This window comes from Centropristis striata, chromosome 5 (genome assembly GCF_030273125.1).
Source record: "Centropristis striata isolate RG_2023a ecotype Rhode Island chromosome 5, C.striata_1.0, whole genome shotgun sequence".
NCBI classification, from domain to species: domain Eukaryota; kingdom Metazoa; phylum Chordata; class Actinopteri; order Perciformes; family Serranidae; genus Centropristis; species Centropristis striata.
The window spans coordinates 42,316,474-42,331,970 of record NC_081521.1 but is presented as its reverse complement, the minus strand read 5'-3'; the positions used below and the strand labels follow the sequence as shown (position 1 = coordinate 42,331,970).

Below are 15,497 nucleotides of genomic sequence, written 5' to 3'. Positions count from 1 at the left end.
CTCATACTGATGGGTTAGTGTTTACTGTTGTCCTCATACTGATGGGTTAGTGTTCACTGTCCTCATACTGATGGGTTAGTGTTTACTGTTGTCCTCATACTGATGGGTTAGTGTTTACTGCTGTCCTCATACTGATGGGTTAGTGTTTACTGTTGTCCTCATACTGATGGGTTAGTGTTTACTGTTGTCCTCATACTGATGGGTTAGTGTTTACATACTGATGGGTTAGTGTTTACTGTTGTCCTCATACTGATGGGTTAGTGTTTACATACTGATGGGTTAGTGTTCACTGCTGTCCTCATACTGATGGGTTAGTGTTTACTGCTGTCCTCATACTGATGGGTTAGTGTTTACTGTTGTCCTCATACTGATGGGTTAGTGTTTACTGTTGTCCTCATACTGATGGGTTAGTGTTTACTGCTGTCCTCATACTGATGGGTTAGTGTTCACTGTTGTCCTCATACTGATGGGTTAGTGTTTACTGTTGTCCTCATACTGATGGGTTAGTGTTTACTGTCCTCATACTGATGGGTTAGCGTTTACTGCTGTCCTCATACTGATGGGTTAGTGTTCACTGTCCTCATACTGATGGGTTAGTGTTCACTGTCCTCATACTGATGGGTTAGTGTTTACTGTTGTCCTCATACTGATGGGTTAGTGTTTACTGCTGTCCTCATACTGATGGGTTAGTGTTTACTGTCCTCATACTGATGGGTTAGTGTTCACTGTCCTCATACTGATGGGTTAGTGTTCACTGTCCTCATACTGATGGGTTAGTGTTTACTGTTGTCCTCATACTGATGGGTTAGTGTTTACTGTTGTCCTCATACTGATGGGTTAGTGTTTACTGTCCTCATACTGATGGGTTAGTGTTTACTGCTGTCCTCATACTGATGGGTTAGTGTTCACTGTCCTCATACTGATGGGTTAGTGTTCACTGTCGTCATACTGATGGGTTAGTGTTTACTGTTGTCCTCATACTGATGGGTTAGTGTTTACTGCTGTCCTCATACTGATGGGTTAGTGTTTACTGTCCTCATACTGGTGGGTTAGTGTTCACTGTCCTCATACTGATGGGTTAGTGTTCACTGTCCTCATACTGATGGGTTAGTGTTTACTGCTGTCCTCATACTGATGGGTTAGTGTTTACTGTCCTCATACTGGTGGGTTAGTGTTCACTGTCCTCATACTGATGGGTTAGTGTTCACTGTCCTCATACTGATGGGTTAGTGTTTACTGCTGTCCTCATACTGATGGGTTAGTGTTTACTGTTGTCCTCATACTGATGGGTTAGTGTTTACTGCTGTCCTCATACTGATGGGTTAGTGTTTACTGTTGTCCTCATACTGATGGGTTAGTGTTTACTGTTGTCCTCATACTGATGGGTTAGTGTTTACTGCTGTCCTCATACTGATGGGTTAGTGTTTACTGTTGTCCTCATACTGATGGGTTAGTGTTTACTGCTGTCCTCATACTGATGGGTTAGTGTTTACTGTCCTCATACTGATGGGTTAGTGTTAACTGTTGTCCTCATACTGATGGGTTAGTGTTTACTGCTGTCCTCATACTGATGGGTTAGTGTTTACTGTTGTCCTCATACTGATGGGTTAGTGTTTACTGTTGTCCTCATACTGATGGGTTAGTGTTCACTGTCCTCATACTGATGGGTTAGTGTTCACTGTCCTCATACTGATGGGTTAGTGTTTACTGTTGTCCTCATACTGATGGGTTAGTGTTCACTGTCCTCATACTGATGGGTTAGTGTTTACTGTTGTCCTCATACTGATGGGTTAGTGTTTACTGTTGTCCTCATACTGATGGGTTAGTGTTCACTGTCCTCATACTGATGGGTTAGTGTTTACTGCTGTCCTCATACTGATGGGTTAGTGTTTACTGTTGTCCTCATACTGATGGGTTAGTGTTTACTGCTGTCCTCATACTGATGGGTTAGTGTTTACATACTGATGGGTTAGTGTTTACTGTTGTCCTCATACTGATGGGTTAGTGTTTACATACTGATGGGTTAGTGTTCACTGCTGTCCTCATACTGATGGGTTAGTGTTTACTGCTGTCCTCATACTGATGGGTTAGTGTTTACTGTTGTCCTCATACTGATGGGTTAGTGTTTACTGTTGTCCTCATACTGATGGGTTAGTGTTTACTGCTGTCCTCATACTGATGGGTTAGTGTTCACTGTTGTCCTCATACTGATGGGTTAGTGTTTACTGTTGTCCTCATACTGATGGGTTAGTGTTTACTGTCCTCATACTGATGGGTTAGTGTTTACTGCTGTCCTCATACTGATGGGTTAGTGTTCACTGTCCTCATACTGATGGGTTAGTGTTCACTGTCCTCATACTGATGGGTTAGTGTTTACTGTTGTCCTCATACTGATGGGTTAGTGTTTACTGCTGTCCTCATACTGATGGGTTAGTGTTTACTGTCCTCATACTGATGGGTTAGTGTTCACTGTCCTCATACTGATGGGTTAGTGTTCACTGTCCTCATACTGATGGGTTAGTGTTTACTGTTGTCCCCATACTGATGGGTTAGTGTTCACTGTCCTCATACTGATGGGTTAGTGTTCACTGTCCTCATACTGATGGGTTAGTGTTCACTGTCCTCATACTGATGGGTTAGTGTTTACTGTTGTCCTCATACTGATGGGTTAGGGTTTACTGTTGTCCTCATACTGATGGGTTAGTGTTCACTGCTGTCCTCATACTGATGGGTTAGTGTTTACTGTTGTCCTCATACTGATGGGTTAGTGTTTACTGCTGTCCTCATACTGATGGGTTAGTGTTTACTGTTGTCCTCATACTGATGGGTTAGTGTTTACTGCTGTCCTCATACTAATGGGTTAGTGTTCACTGCTGTCCTCATACTGATGGGTTAGTGTTTACTGTTGTCCTCATATTGATGGGTTAGTGTTTACTGTTGTCCTCATACTGATAACTGATAACTAGAACCACTTCACCTGACTCCCGTTTTAGAAATTTTGCAATGTAGGGCTGTTTTTCTTTTTTAACCCAGCCTTGAACCCTCCTCACCGCTATTAAACGTTAGTGGTTTTATGGTTTATCAGCAGCTCTGATCCATTCTGGTATTGTTGTTCCTGGCAAATTATTTTATTGCTTTAAAAACCAACAACTTCTTTTGTTTGATTAGCCCGTTACTCCAAGTCATGTGACATCACTGGCGGATTCAGGTTGTTTGAGGTGCAGGGACAAAAATAATAAAAAGGGCAAAAATTATTAGACCACCCTTGTTTTCATGATAATGATTTTGGTTATTATTAGTAAAATCATGGAAAATGTCTAGATATCAACTCTTAAATTAAACTCTTATTAGCTATTTTTGTTGTTATCATTATATTTGTCCAAATAAATGTACATTTAGTTGTACCAGACATTAAATGAACAACAAATTAAATAAAATGGGTGGTCTAGTAATATTTTCCATGACCGTATGTGGTTGGGGGCAGGTGCACATTAAAGCCACTTTGTCAGGTTTTATCCATAGAAACAGCCCATGGAGGCCCAGCTGCATGTTTAACTTGCTCCCACTTTAGGTTTTTATGAAATGTAAGTCTTACTTGATTGAGATTATCAATGTGCAGAATTTACCTGAAGACCATTTTTTGTGTGTTTTGAGGCTATGCGTTCAGTTTGTAAGTGGCTTAATTCTACATGAAGAGTCTCTGCCGTGTCTGAAGAGTATTCCTCTTTCTTTCCTCAAGACAATTCTTGGGGAAATCCGAGACGAAGAAGATGAGATTCTACCCAGGAAAGACTATGAGGTGAGAAACTTTTGAACTACCACCATTAAGCTGATTGCTGGTACAGAAGAGAGTCTGACCCAGGATTTGTTTTGGCTTCATCAGAGCTTGGATTATGACCGCTGCATCAGTGAGCCCTATGTGGAGGTCTTGGAGGGGATGGACAACAAGGTGAGACAATAAACAGTGTCATGTTGTCGAGTCATTGCTCAGATGTGTGTACATATCTACATGTATGCAGATGGGATCTGATCTGTGTCAATCAAACCTCCAGCAAGAAATCTGAAGTTGCATGTTTATTGTTTTGTGCTATATTTGATATTTTCTTAGTAAGAAGCTAAAGACACAGGTGTGCTCTGTAATGGGCTGGAAATGTGTCACCTAGTGAAGAAATAACTCCTCTTAATATTAAAATCTGGTGTTCCACAAGGGTTTGTTTTAGGGCCATTTTGATTCTTGAGTTACATAATTGGTCTTACCTATTGTTTGTTTACTGGCTTCTAAAATGTTATTTGTAGACAACACTAGTTCCTTACATGCTTACAAAAACTTTAATAACCAGACTGCTTTTCTGAATGATGAACTTAAGTTAAATAAAGTTCCACTTAGTGTGAATTAAACATAATTCATTTTGTTTGGGCCTACAGTTTTAAATGTTTATATGACCAAGATTTCTTGGAGCAGTGAAAAATACTCAGCTAGTATGCTTTCTTAAGTACATTTCAGAAATATGAAATCAATTATGAATCAAAATTCTACAGGAAAACCATGCGCTGTCATCAGTCACAATAAAAGCAGTTATATCATACAGATGATGCTGATGTTGGGGGTGTTCATTGATATTGAATGGGGATATTGTATTGTGCTGTCGGTACATCATGTCTGACAAAAATACAATTTAGAGCTCTGAGTAAAACATTTGAGAAAAAAAGAGATATACATTTAAGTCAAATTGAAAAGAAATAGCTATTGAATTTCTTCTCAGTTTGAGATTAACAGAAATACTTTTTTCTGCCAATAGAAAGCCAAAAGGTATGAGGCAGTGCGGTGGATGATGATGTTTGCTATCGGAGTCACCGTGGGGCTGGTAGGTGTCTTATATTTTATACTATAAAAAGTCTTATATTATATATGTCTGATATTTGCTCTCTTTGCTACGTTCCAACATGGTGCAGATGATAAGGAGCTGTTTCCTTTGTGTCTCTTTCAGGTCGGTCTGTTTGTCGATTTCTTTGTGCGCCTCTTCAGCAAAATCAAATTCAGTCTGGTTGGTGATTGTATCCTTTAGCATGACTCTGAACATTTCTTCATGTAAAACAGCATCATTTTCTCTCACATCAGTCTTCACTTTTATAAATCTGGAGACTCAAAATACATCCTTTATTAGAGCTGCTGTAAGAACCACTGCTGGTGGAAATTCATTGGTATTAGAATAATGCTAAATTTAATAAATAATTAATTTAGGTAAAACAACCCCAATTCCAAAACATTTGGGACGCTGTGTAAATGGTGAATAAAAACAGAATGCAGGATTCAGAGTATCTTTGTACAGTTTTCAATGGAATAAATGCCAAAAAGGATTATCAAACTATTGCATTCTGTTTAATTTAGCTTTTACACAACGGCCAAACATTTTTGGAATCAGGATTGTAAGTCAACAAAAATGCAACTACAGTAATTGTATGAGAAAAGTGTTATATTAATACTCAAAAATGAATTTGTACAATTTGTAGACTATGGTAGAATATTTCAAGAATAAAGCTCAAATTTTGAGTAAGTATTACAACCTCTTCTTATAAAATAATGTCTTCTGTATCATTATGACATTAAGAAATGAAGGTTTGATCTCCTAACATTATCTTAATTATCTTATTATCTTATTTTCACTAATAACAATATCTTTATCCTTCAAATATCTTTTTGCCCGCACAGATATTCACTGTGCTTGTTCCACTCAGTAATGTACACTATGCATAATGTGAAGAATGTTCTGATGGGACATGGAGACGCATTTATAGAGCACATGAGCACTCAAAAGACTAAAAAGGTGTTTTGTCTCCAACAATTCTTTTCTTCCAGTCAACCATCATCCTTCTACAATATGTTCTGATAATGAACCTGTAGAAAAGACATTGTATAGTTGTCAAAGGTCCATTATCTCGTGTGTAAATGCTGTTGTCTTGATATGGACGGATGGATGGATGGATGGTTGGATGGTTGGATGGATGGTTGTCTCAGTAGCAGCTGTACAGAGACAGACTGTCCTCAGTGTGGCTGGTTATATTACTTTAACTGAAGCCTCCAGCTATAGAGAAGTGCAGCGATAAAGGCTGTCTGTCCCTGTCTCTGCTGGAGCTGCTGGCCTTCAACATGACCTTCGTCTTCATCGCCAGTGTGCTCGTCCTCATCGAGGTAAGCCTGCTCACAAACAACAGCTGTTCAAATTCAAACTGAGCTTCTTTACCAATGAATGTAATATCTGGGACTTGGTCCTGGAGTGTTCTGTTACTGAAAAAGTTCAAGTAAAACATTAAAAAAAGGCCCTCAAGTTGGGTATCGAACTCAGGATGTTTAAGGGTACCAACCGAATTAGGGCAGTACTACAGAGTACCAGGTTAGATCAACGGGACCTAATGTCTGGACCTAATGTCGGGACCTAACACAGTGAGTTTCCCCTTTTCGACCAGAGCCGTTCCAGGGCGGTTCAGAGCCGGTACTAGTGGACCTGAACCTGTTAGAGCTAGTGGACCTGAACCTGTTAGAGCCAGGTCATTACGCCACTGTTCACGTCTGTATAAGTCTCCGCCCTCAGCAACGACAATAACAACAATAGACGACGACATCTCTCTTTACAAATGTTGCTCCTGGCTTTGTAGGCCTCCACAAACACACCTGGTACACCACATCAGTGCTGCTTACCTTGATCAATGTGGATGGTGAATACATTCTTATTAACAGTGAAGGGAAGATGTTAATGTGGGGCTTTGTTGTAAGCTAGCAATAGCCCGATAACGTTAGCATGCTAACGCTAGCCCGCGAGCTCGTATCAATCACATTGCAGTTAAACAAATCAAATGAATGAATGATACACATTTCAGTTGGTCTTCAGGAAACAGCATATTTGTTACAGCATATTTGTTACAATTAAAGTCTAGCATAAGATGCATACACTGGTAAGAAACATATTCACTTAAAAGAACACAAACTGTCTTTTGACCACGTGTGAATCATCCTGTGGTATAAATCTGGCGAGCGGTGAAAATAGTTGCACTGCAGTATGTGCAGTTTTTCCTCATTACTTTAAAGGATTCTGAGAATAGAGCCTTAGAGTTTTTGGCCCATTGTGATATATTTACATTTTTTATTCAAACAAAGTGTATGAGTGACCTGCAGAACCATGTAATGATGTTTTCATGTCCTGTATTCAGCCGGTAGCTGCAGGTTCGGGCATCCCAGAAATCAAAAGTTACCTGAACGGAGTGAAGATTCCAGGAATCGTCCGGCTGCGAACTTTTCTCTGCAAAGCTGCCGGAGTCCTGTTCAGTGTGGCTGGAGGTGAAGTATGGATACAGTTCTAAATGTGTACAAGAAAAAACACTACAATCACAGCCTTGTTCATGGGGAATTTACTACTTTTTACTGCACTACATTTATCTGACAGCTGTAGTTACTGTTGACTTGTCTTTTCATACACATCAGCGAAAATCCTTTTCCAGTCACATTATCTGGGCGTCCCAATCAGAGTTGAGAACTCTGACATTAGTCACATTAACACGTTTACATGCACTTCAGTTCAGCAATATTTCGTTTTTTTTCAAGTGCCATGTAAACGTACTGAGTGAAGTTTACCTTGGACCTTTGGATATAAATACATAAAAAAATCACACATTTCTCCCCTAAACTTCTCACATGGTTTTATTTAAGTTCTGTTTGAGCCCAAACACATCAATGATAAGTGGAAGTAGAAGTAGAAGCTTTTTTCTTCTTCGTTTTGCTCCCATTCATTGCCAGGACCCCTCAGGTTAATCTTGTGACCCCCTGGAGGGGCCCGGCCCCTAGGTTGGAAACAACTGGACTAAACTACCTGGATATAACTGTATACAAAAAGTTAAAATTCATGCTCCTCTAACATAAAGGCATCAGAACTAACTCTCTAATAACATTGACCTTTTAATACATAAAGCTGATAATACTTTTGTATTTTTACTTTTTATACTTTTACGACATAAAACTGATGATACTTTAATACTTTTACTGCTGATACTGAAGCTGACGATGTAATGAAGTATTTTATGTTGTACTTGTAGGAACGATCTAGTATACAGAATATTTCTTCCACTGGAAAAAAAATCATGTTTGTGACTGTGTAGGAAAGGTTTATAATTATAGAAACAACTTTTGTAAATAAACTTTGATGAAGTTATACAAATACTTTCCAGGTCAGAAGTGAAGCAGAAACCATCATGTTCTTTATCAGGACACGATGCTGAGAGACAATAAAGACACAGTCATTAGTGTTACAGTGTGTGTGTTACAGTGTGTGTGTGTGTGTGTGTGTGTGTTACAGTGTGTGTTACAGTGTGTGTTACAGTGTGTGTTACAGTGTGTGTGTTACAGTGTGTGTGACTCAGTGTGTGTGTTACAGTGTGTGTTACAGTGTGTGTGTTACAGTGTGTGTGACTCAGTGTGTGTTACAGTGTGCGTGTTACAGTGTGCGTGTTACAGTGTGTGTTACAGTGTGTGTTACAGTGTGTGTGTGTGTGTGTGTGTTACAGTGTGTGTGACTCAGTGTGTGTGACTCAGTGTGTGTGTGTTACAGTGTGTGTGTTACAGTGTGTGTTACAGTGTGTGTGACTCAGTGTGTGTGACTCAGTGTGTGTTACAGTGTGTGTGTGTGTGTGTGTGTGTGTGTGACTCAGTGTGTGTGTGTTACAGTGTGTGTGTTACAGTGTGTGTTACAGTGTGTGTGACTCAGTGTGTGTGACTCAGTGTGTGTTACAGTGTGTGTGTGTGTGTGTGTGTGTGTGTGTTACAGTGTGTGTTACAGTGTGTGTGTTACAGTGTGTGTTACAGTGTGTGTGACTCAGTGCGTGTTACAGTGTGTGTTACAGTGTGTGTGACTCAGTGTGTGTGTTTCAGTGTGTGTGTGTGTGTGTTACAGTGTGTGTGTGTGTGTGTGTGTGTGTGTGTGTGTGTGTGTTACAGTGTGTGACTCAGTGTGTGTGTTACAGTGTGTGTTACAGTGTGTGTTACAGTGTGTGTGACTCAGTGTGTGTTACAGTGTGTGTTACAGTGTGTGTGTGTGTGTGTGTGTGTGTGTTACAGTGTGTGTGACTCAGTGTTTGTTACAGTGTGTGTTACAGTGTGTGTGTTACAGTGTGTGTTACAGTGTGTTTGTTACAGTGTGTGTTACAGTGTGTGTGACTCAGTGTGTGTTACAGTGTGTGTGTGTGTGTGTGTGTGTGTCTGTGTGTGTGTGTGTGTTACAGTGTGTGTGTTACAGTGTGTGTTACAGTGTGTGTGTTACAGTGTGTGTTACAGTGTGTGTGACTCAGTGTGTGTGTGTTACAGTGTGTGTGTGTGTTACAGTGTGTGTGTGTGTGTTACAGTGTGTGTGTTACAGTGTGTGTTACAGTGTGTGTGTGACTCAGTGTGTGTGTTACAGTGTGTGTGTGTGTTACAGTGTGTGTGACTCAGTGTGTGTTACAGTGTGTGTGTGTGTGTGTGTGTGTTACAGTGTGTGACTCAGTGTATGTGTTACAGTGTGTGTTACAGTGTGTGTTACAGTGTGTGTGTGTGTGTGTGTGTGTGTGTGTGTGTTACAGTGTGTGTGACTCAGTGTTTGTTACAGTGTGTGTTACAGTGTGTGTGTTACAGTGTGTGTTACAGTGTGTGTTACAGTGTGTTTGTTACAGTGCGTGTGACTCAGTGTGTGTGACTCAGTGTGTGTTACAGTGTGTGTGTGTGTGTGTGTGTGTGTGTGTGTGTGTTACAGTGTGTGTGTGTGTGTGTGTGTGTGTGTTACAGTGTGTGTTACAGTGTGTGTGTGTGTGTGTGTGTGTGTGTGCGTGTGTGTGTTACAGTGTGTGTTACAGTGTGTGTGTGACTCAGTGTGTATGACTCAGTGTGTGTTACAGTGTGTGTGTGTGTTACAGTGTGTGTTACAGTGTGTGTGTTACAGTGTGTGTGTGTGTGTGTGTTACAGTGTGTGTTACAGTGTGTGTGACTCAGTGTGTGTTACAGTGTGTGTGACTCAGTGTGTGTGTTACAGTGTGTGTTACAGTGTGTGTTACAGTGTGTGTGTTACAGTGTGTGTGTTACAGTGTGTGTGACTCAGTGTGTGTTACAGTGTGCGTGTTACAGTGTGCGTGACTCAGTGCGTGTTACAGTGTGTGTTACAGTGTGTGTGTGTGTGTGTGTGTGTGTGTGTGTGTGTTACAGTGTGTGACTCAGAGTGTGTGTGTGTGACTCAGTGTGTGTGTGTGTTACAGTGTGTGTGTTACAGTGTGTGTTACAGTGTGTGTGACTCAGTGTGTGTGACTCAGTGTGTGTTACAGTGTGTGTGTGTGTGTGTGTGTGTGTTACAGTGTGTGTTACAGTGTGTGTGTTACAGTGTGTGTTACAGTGTGTGTGACTCAGTGCGTGTTACAGTGTGTGTTACAGTGTGTGTGACTCAGTGTGTGTGTTTCAGTGTGTGTGTGTGTGTTACAGTGTGTGTGTGTGTGTGTGTGTGTGTGTGTGTGTGTGTGTGTGTTACAGTGTGTCTCAGTGTGTGTGTTACAGTGTGTGTTACAGTGTGTGTTACAGTGTGTGTGACTCAGTGTGTGTTACAGTGTGTGTTACAGTGTGTGTGTGTGTGTGTGTGTTACAGTGTGTGTGACTCAGTGTTTGTTACAGTGTGTGTTACAGTGTGTGTGTTACAGTGTGTGTTACAGTGTGTGTGTTACAGTGTGTGTTACAGTGTGTTTGTTACAGTGTGTGTTACAGTGTGTGTGACTCAGTGTGTGTGACTCAGTGTGTGTTACAGTGTGTGTGTGTGTGTGTGTGTGTGTCTGTGTGTGTGTGTGTGTGTTACAGTGTGTGTGTTACAGTGTGTGTTACAGTGTGTGTGTTACAGTGTGTGTTACAGTGTGTGTGACTCAGTGTGTGTGTGTTACAGTGTGTGTGTGTGTTACAGTGTGTGTGTTACAGTGTGTGTTACAGTGTGTGTGACTCAGTGTGTGTGTTACAGTGTGTGTGTGTGTTACAGTGTGTGTGACTCAGTGTGTGTTACAGTGTGTGTGTGTGTGTGTGTGTGTGTGTTACAGTGTGTGACTCAGTGTATGTGTTACAGTGTGTGTTACAGTGTGTGTTACAGTGTGTGTGTGTGTGTGTGTGTGTGTGTGTTACAGTGTGTGTGTGACTCAGTGTTTGTTACAGTGTGTGTTACAGTGTGTGTTACAGTGTGTGTTACAGTGTGTTTGTTACAGTGCGTGTGACTCAGTGTGTGTGACTCAGTGTGTGTTACAGTGTGTGTGTGTGTGTGTGTGTGTGTGTGTGTGTGTGTGTGTTACAGTGTGTGTGTGTGTGTGTTACAGTGTGTGTTACAGTGTGTGTGTGTGTGTGTGTGTGTGTGTGCGTGTGTGTGTTACAGTGTGTGTTACAGTGTGTGTGTGACTCAGTGTGTATGACTCAGTGTGTGTTACAGTGTGTGTGTGTGTTACAGTGTGTGTTACAGTGTGTGTGTTACAGTGTGTGTGTGTGTGTTACAGTGTGTGTGACTCAGTGTGTGTTACAGTGTGTGTGACTCAGTGTGTGTGTTACAGTGTGTGTTACAGTGTGTGTTACAGTGTGTGTGTTACAGTGTGTGTGTTACAGTGTGTGTGACTCAGTGTGTGTTACAGTGTGCGTGTTACAGTGTGCGTGACTCAGTGCGTGTTACAGTGTGTGTTACAGTGTGTGTGTGTGTGTGTGTGTGTGTGTGTGTGTGTGTGTGTGTTACAGTGTGTGACTCAGAGTGTGTGACTCAGTGTGTGTGTTACAGTGTGTGTTACAGTGTGTGTGACTCAGTGTGTGTTACAGTGTGTGTTACAGTGTGTGTGTTACAGTGTGTGTTACAGTGTGTGTGTGTGTGTGTGTGTGTGTGTGTGTTACAGTGTGTGTGACTCAGTGTTTGTTACAGTGTGTGTTACAGTGTGTGTTACAGTGTGTGTGTTACAGTGTGTGTGACTCAGTGTGTGTGTGTTACAGTGTGTGTGTGTTACAGTGTGTGTTACAGTGTGTGTGACTCAGTGTGTGTGACTCAGTGTGTGTTACAGTGTGTGTGTGTGTGTGTGTGTGTGTGTGTGTTACAGTGTGTGTGTTACAGTGTGTGTTACAGTGTGTGTGACTCAGTGCGTGTTACAGTGTGTGTTACAGTGTGTGTGACTCAGTGTGTGTGTTTCAGTGTGTGTGTGTGTTACAGTGTGTGTGTGTGTGTGTGTGTGTGTGTGTGTGTGTGTTACAGTGTGTGACTCAGTGTGTGTGTTACAGTGTGTGTTACAGTGTGTGTTACATTGTGTGTGTGTGTGTGTGTGTGTGTGTTACAGTGTGTGTGACTCAGTGTTTGTTACAGTGTGTGTTACAGTGTGTGTGTTACAGTGTGTGTTACAGTGTGTGTGTTACAGTGTGTGTTACAGTGTGTGTGACTCAGTGTGTGTTACAGTGTGTGTGTGTGTGTGTGTGTGTGTGTGTGTGTTACAGTGTGTGTGTTACAGTGTGTGTGTTACAGTGTGTGTTACAGTGTGTGTGACTCAGTGTGTGTGTTACAGTGTGTGTGTGTGTTACAGTGTGTGTGTTACAGTGTGTGTGACTCAGTGTGTGTGTTACAGTGTGTGTGTGTGTGTGTTACAGTGTGTGTGACTCAGTGTGTGTTACAGTGTGTGTGTGTGTGTGTGTGTGTGTGTTACAGTGTGTGACTCAGTGTATGTGTTACAGTGTGTGTTACAGTGTGTGTGTTACAGTGTGTGTTACAGTGTGTGTGTGTGTGTGTGTGTTACAGTGTGTGTGACTCAGTGTTTGTTACAGTGTGTGTTACAGTGTGTGTGTTACAGTGTGTGTTACAGTGTGTGTTACAGTGTGTTTGTTACAGTGCGTGTGACTCAGTGTGTGTGACTCAGTGTGTGTTACAGTGTGTGTGTGTGTGTGTGTGTGTGTGTGTGTGTGTGTGTGTGTGTGTGTGTGACTCAGTGTGTGTGTTACAGTGTGTGTTACAGTGTGTGTTACAGTGTGTGTGTTACAGTGTGTGTGTTACAGTGTGTGTGACTCAGTGTGTGTTACAGTGTGCGTGTTACAGTGTGCGTGTTACAGTGTGCGTGACTCAGTGCGTGTTACAGTGTGTGTTACAGTGTGTGTGTGTGTGTGTGTGTGTGTGTGTGTGTTACAGTGTGTGACTCAGAGTGTGTGACTCAGTGTGTGTGTTACAGTGTGTGTTACAGTGTGTGTGACTCAGTGTGTGTTACAGTGTGTGTGTTACAGTGTGTGTGTGTGTGTGTGTGTGTGTGTGTGTGTGTGTGTGTGTGTGTGTTACAGTGTGTGTGACTCAGTGTTTGTTACAGTGTGTGTTACAGTGTGTGTGTTACAGTGTGTGTGACTCAGTGTGTGTGTGGGTTACAGTGTGTGTTACAGTGTGTGTGACTCAGTGTGTGTGACTCAGTGTGTGTGACTCAGTGTGTGTTACAGTGTGTGTGTGTGTGTGTGTGTGTGTGTTACAGTGTGTGTTACAGTGTGTGTGTTACAGTGTGTGTTACAGTGTGTGTGACTCAGTGCGTGTTACAGTGTGTGTTACAGTGTGTGTTACAGTGTGTGTGACTCAGTGTGTGTGTTTCAGTGTGTGTGTGTTACAGTGTGTGTGTGTGTGTGTGTGTGTGTGTGTGTGTGTGTGTGTTACAGTGTGTGACTCAGTGTGTGTGTTACAGTGTGTGTTACAGTGTGTGTTACAGTGTGTGTTACATTGTGTGTGTGTGTGTGTGTGTGTGTGTGTGTGTGTGTGTGTTACAGTGTGTGTGACTCAGTGTTTGTTACAGTGTGTGTTACAGTGTGTGTGTGTGTGTGTGTTACAGTGTGTGTTACAGTGTGTGTGTTACAGTGTGTGTTACAGTGTATTTGTTACAGTGTGTTTGTTACAGTGTGTGTTACAGTGTGTGTGACTCAGTGTGTGTGACTCAGTGTGTGTTACAGTGTGTGTGTGTGTGTGTGTGTGTGTGTGTGTGTGTGTGTGTGTTACAGTGTGTGACTCAGTGTGTGTGTTACAGTGTGTGTTACAGTGTGTGTTACAGTGTGTGTTACATTGTGTGTGTGTGTGTGTGTGTGTGTGTGTGTGTGTGTGTGTGTTACAGTGTGTGTGACTCAGTGTTTGTTACAGTGTGTGTTACAGTGTGTGTGTGTGTGTGTTACAGTGTGTGTTACAGTGTGTGTGTTACAGTGTGTGTTACAGTGTATTTGTTACAGTGTGTTTGTTACAGTGTGTGTTACAGTGTGTGTGACTCAGTGTGTGTGACTCAGTGTGTGTTACAGTGTGTGTGTGTGTGTGTGTGTGTGTGTGTGTGTGTGTGTGTGTTACAGTGTGTGTGTTACAGTGTGTGTTACAGTGTGTGTGACCCAGTGTGTGTGTTACAGTGTGTGTGTGTGTTACAGTGTGTGTTACAGTGTGTGTGACTCAGTGTGTGTGACTCAGTGTGTGTTACAGTGTGTGTGTGTGTGTGTGTGTGTGTGTGTGTGTGTGTGTGTGTGTTACAGTGTGTGACTCAGTGTATGTGTTACAGTGTGTGTTACAGTGTGTGTGTGTGTGTGTGTGTGTGTTACAGTGTGTGACTCAGTGTATGTGTTACAGTGTGTGTTACAGTGTGTGTGTTACAGTGTGTGTTACAGTGTGTGTGTGTGTGTGTGTGTGTGTGTGTGTGTTACAGTGTGTGTGACTCAGTGTTTGTTACAGTGTGTTTGTTACAGTGCGTGTGACTCAGTGTGTGTGACTCAGTGTGTGTTACAGTGTGTGTGTGTGTGTGTGTGTGTGTGTTACAGTGTGTGACTCAGTGTGTGTGTTACAGTGTGTGTTACAGTGTGTGTTACAGTGTGTGTTACATTGTGTGTGTGTGTGTGTGTGTGTGTGTGTGTGTGTGTGTGTGTTACAGTGTGTGTGACTCAGTGTTTGTTACAGTGTGTGTTACAGTGTGTGTGTGTGTGTGTTACAGTGTGTGTTACAGTGTGTGTGTTACAGTGTGTGTTACAGTGTATTTGTTACAGTGTGTTTGTTACAGTGTGTGTTACAGTGTGTGTGACTCAGTGTGTGTGACTCAGTGTGTGTTACAGTGTGTGTGTGTGTGTGTGTGTGTGTGTGTGTGTGTGTGTTACAGTGTGTGTGTTACAGTGTGTGTTACAGTGTGTGTGACCCAGTGTGTGTGTTACAGTGTGTGTGTGTGTTACAGTGTGTGTGTTACAGTGTGTGTTACAGTGTGTGTGTTACAGTGTGTGTGTGTGTGTGTGTTACAGTGTGTGTGACTCAGTGTGTGTTACAGTGTGTGTGTGTGTGTGTGTGTGTGTGTGTTACAGTGTGTGACTCAGTGTATGTGTTACAGTGTGTGTTACAGTGTGTGTGTGTGTGTGTGTGTGTTACAGTGTGTGACTCAGTGTATGTGTTACAGTGTGTGTTACAGTGTGTGTGTTACAGTGTGTGTTACAGTGTGTGTGTGTGTGTGTGTGTGTG

The 15,497-nt window shown here is 42.0% G+C and overlaps 1 protein-coding gene across 1 annotated transcript in view; it reads left to right on the top strand.

Moving 5' to 3' along the window:
- The window catches only part of clcn6 (chloride channel 6), a 39,963-nt gene that overhangs the window by 2,101 nt on the left and 22,365 nt on the right, over positions 1 to 15,497 (top strand). The window contains exons 2-7 of the mRNA XM_059333495.1: positions 3,740 to 3,799; positions 3,884 to 3,949; positions 4,800 to 4,865; positions 4,989 to 5,055; positions 6,084 to 6,190; positions 7,207 to 7,333. Coding sequence (XP_059189478.1) covers positions 3,740 to 3,799; positions 3,884 to 3,949; positions 4,800 to 4,865; positions 4,989 to 5,055; positions 6,084 to 6,190; positions 7,207 to 7,333 — 493 coding nt within the window. The remainder of the gene's footprint in view (positions 1 to 3,739; positions 3,800 to 3,883; positions 3,950 to 4,799; positions 4,866 to 4,988; positions 5,056 to 6,083; positions 6,191 to 7,206; positions 7,334 to 15,497) is intronic.